At 59.5% G+C, this 2822-nt stretch overlaps 1 protein-coding gene across 1 annotated transcript; it reads right to left on the reverse strand.

Annotated features, from left to right (window-relative positions):
• Window positions 1-985: 985 nt before the first annotated feature.
• Window positions 986-2605, reverse strand: LOC129651149 (secreted and transmembrane protein 1A-like). The gene is made up of 4 exons (XM_055579845.1): window positions 2518-2605; window positions 1985-2299; window positions 1367-1399; window positions 986-1113 (listed from the first exon to the last, which is right to left on the reverse strand). The coding sequence occupies exons 1-4, from the start codon at window positions 2603-2605 to the stop codon at window positions 986-988; spliced, it is 564 nt and encodes a 187-aa protein (XP_055435820.1).
• Window positions 2606-2822: the final 217 nt, after the last annotated feature.

Consider the following 2822-nt stretch of genomic DNA (forward strand, 5'->3'; position numbering starts at 1 on the left):
TTTGGGAACAGGAAGGGGCAGCACGTGGGGCAGGTGGCAGAGAGGGGAGCCCCAGGGCTGAGGAAGACCAAGGAGGTTGGACACAGATTCCACCAGCAGCCACCTGTCTGGCCTCCCATCCAGAGGGGCTGCTCTACCCTTTGGGGGTGCATCATCTCAGGCCACTGATATCCTCATTTTGGTTCCACAGGTGCTTCTTGGAAGGTCCCTCAAACTGGTTCTTATTCATGTTCTAAAGACAAGAGAGTGTCCATGATCAGCTGAGGACCCCAGACTGGGGCATCTCCCAGGTGACCGAAGCGTGGCACTCCTGCCCTGGGGAGGAGCCCAGGCCTGGGTCGGGTGGAGGAGGGGAGGGTCCTCTTAGGTCAAGTGCTATGGAACGTGAGATTTTTGCACTTTGGGCCCCAGAACCTGCTAAGGAGCCCTCCCTGGCATGTCCACCAGGAAGATGCCAGGAAGTTGCCAAGCTTCCTAGTCCTCAGCCTGCTCTTCCTTGCACATCCCCTCTGCAGAGTCCAGTGCGCAAGGTGCTCACGGCTCCCCACCCCGGGCTCAGAGCCTCCTTACTTGGGGAAGTGGGGAAGATGGGAGGGATGAGAGCCACGCACACAAAACTTTGCCTACAAGCGTGTCCTGTAGGAACATCCCCTACCCACACATCTTAGGTCTCCTGGAAGAAGCAGGAAGCCCCCATGCCATCCCCTAGGGGGTCCTAGGGGTGGTGTGGACTCTGTGGCCTGTCTGCGGTGGGGCGTCTGCGTTCTGGGACTAGGACTTCATTTGCTGCCTGGGGTCCTCTGGGGCAGGGGTTCTGGCTCTCTGGGACCTCAAACGCTCCCCATCCTCTCACTAGTCTCGGTGGGTATGAGACCATGGGGCAGAGTGTCTACGCAGGGTGTGGGATGACCCTACCCCTCCCAGCCCACAGACCAGGCTCAGCGGCCAATACCTTCTGGAGCTTGAAGTTCAGGGAGCCACTCCTTCAGCACCACGCCAGTGTGCAGATCAGCAGGCTGAGGAGGACGACGAGGCAAGGATGGGGAAGATTACCAGCATCTCGCTCAGCGTGTTTAGAATTATGATCAGACCGGTGTGTGCTCATCTGCCGACCTGCGATAAATGGGCGGGCAGGCCCTCCCTCCTTTGTTCACCTGTGCAGAAGCCCCCACCACCTTAGGGGCACCCTCGAGGGGACATCGCCTGTGGTTGGGAAGCCCATGGGTGGGAGAATGGCAGCCGGATGAGTGCATGGGATGGGCAGGGCTCCAGGCACAGAGAGTGAGGGTTTCTGTGGAGGGAAGACCCGAGGGGGCTTTCTGGGGGCTCCCCTCCTGTAGCCCAGGATGAAGATAGGAACACCTACCTGTGGGAGGTATGACAGGCAGGTAATGCGGGTCTGCCAAAGAGACACAGGGTAGGTTGGCGGGGGCCTGCCCAGGGCCTGCCCTGACACATACATACCACCCCAGGTATCAGATGAGCCCTGGATACAGGAGATCATGAAGGCCTCACTGGGTTCCCCGCCCAGCGCCCGGCTAGGCTGAGGGGTGCCTACTCAGCTTCTCCCACTGTTCCTTGTCCGGGGCAAAGCTGGACCCCTGCTTCCTGTCCCCAGCGCTCAGGGTGACTCTGACTGGGTATGAACAGGCGAGGGCGGGGAAGGGAGCGACGGTGACTTGGGAAGTTTGCAGCAAAGCAAGGGGTGGGGGTGGGGGGATAGGCAGTGTTTAGGGCGGGAGGTGCCAGCTCCCTGAGCACACGGGAACAGTGAGCAGTACACATGCCGGGGCTGCCCTGAGAAGCTCAGAGAGGGTACAGCCATGGCATGGGTGGGGCAGGGTGGAAGTCCTCTTCAGGCCTTATCTCTGTGGTTCTGGGCACCTCAGGTGGGCAAGAATCACTCCTCACTAGTTGCTCCACACTCCTGCCCACCAAAAAGAAAAGCTCTTGGGGTCAATACACCCCACCCCGCCCTGCTCACCTACGACGGTCAGTGTGGTGATTTCGGTATTTATCTGGCGTCCCTTCAGACTCCACTTGTACAGCCCTGCCTGGGTGTCCTGGGCTTTATCAGTTACTAGGTACGCCTGGCCCTTCCAAATCCAGAGCTCCCATCCATCGTGGCAGAAGTCTCCTGGGGGCTTTACACTGCAGATAAGCTTCCAGGGTGCCGTGGGGTTCACTTTCAGGGAGATGTTGATGTGGGAAAAGGCATTGGAGATGCTGCAGCTCATCGTGGCTGGCTTGCCCCTCGACACAGAAACCACACCCTTGGTGCAGTTGGGGTTGTCCCAGGCTGTGTGGGGGGAAAGTAACACGTGTGGGTCATGGCTGGACCTCAGGCCATCCACTGACTGCCCTTCCTGTGGTCACTGGCACGACCTGGAGCCTGGGCCCCTCCTGGCCTGATCTAGGTCTCTCTTCCCACACCCATCTTGCCCCTGCTGCATTCCCCGCCCCCTCTCCCCTCCCCTACCCTGACCCTGCAGGCAGAGTTGGGACCAGGCAACTTACTTCCACTCTGAGCACTCCTGAAGGTGGCCAACAACAAGAGGACCCAGAACATCCTGGGAGCGAGGAGAGTGGATGCCAAGGTCAGCATGGCCAGCAGGACGTGGATGAGTTTTAAGGCGTCGCTCGTCCTCCTTACTGGTTTTGGGGACACTCCTGGAGGAAGGAAAGCTGATGAGTCAGAGTTCCCTTAGGCTCCTTGGGAAGCCAGTGAGAGGGGCTGCACCCTGGCCAGGGTGGGCGAGAGTCCCCAAGCTCCTCCCTGACCCAACTGTGTCATGACCCTTCTCGACACCTTTATAATGTCT

This window comes from Bubalus kerabau, chromosome 4 (genome assembly GCF_029407905.1).
Source record: "Bubalus kerabau isolate K-KA32 ecotype Philippines breed swamp buffalo chromosome 4, PCC_UOA_SB_1v2, whole genome shotgun sequence".
Taxonomy (NCBI): Eukaryota; Metazoa; Chordata; class Mammalia; order Artiodactyla; family Bovidae; genus Bubalus; species Bubalus kerabau.

What these genes read in the sequence shown, in the direction of transcription:
- LOC129651149 (XM_055579845.1), bottom strand. Translation starts at nt 2,605, where the DNA reads ATGCTGACCTTGGCATCCACTCTCCTCGCTCCCAGGATGTTCTGGGTC. An exon ending in CAGGAGTGCTCAGAGTGGAA is followed by an intron (nt 2,300 to 2,517) that starts GTAAGTTGCCTG and finishes CCCCCCACACAG; the next exon opens with CCTGGGACAACCCCAACTGC. An exon ending in CACCACACTGACCGTCGTAG is followed by an intron (nt 1,400 to 1,984) that starts GTGAGCAGGGCG and finishes TCTCTTTGGCAG; the next exon opens with ACCCGCATTACCTGCCTGTC.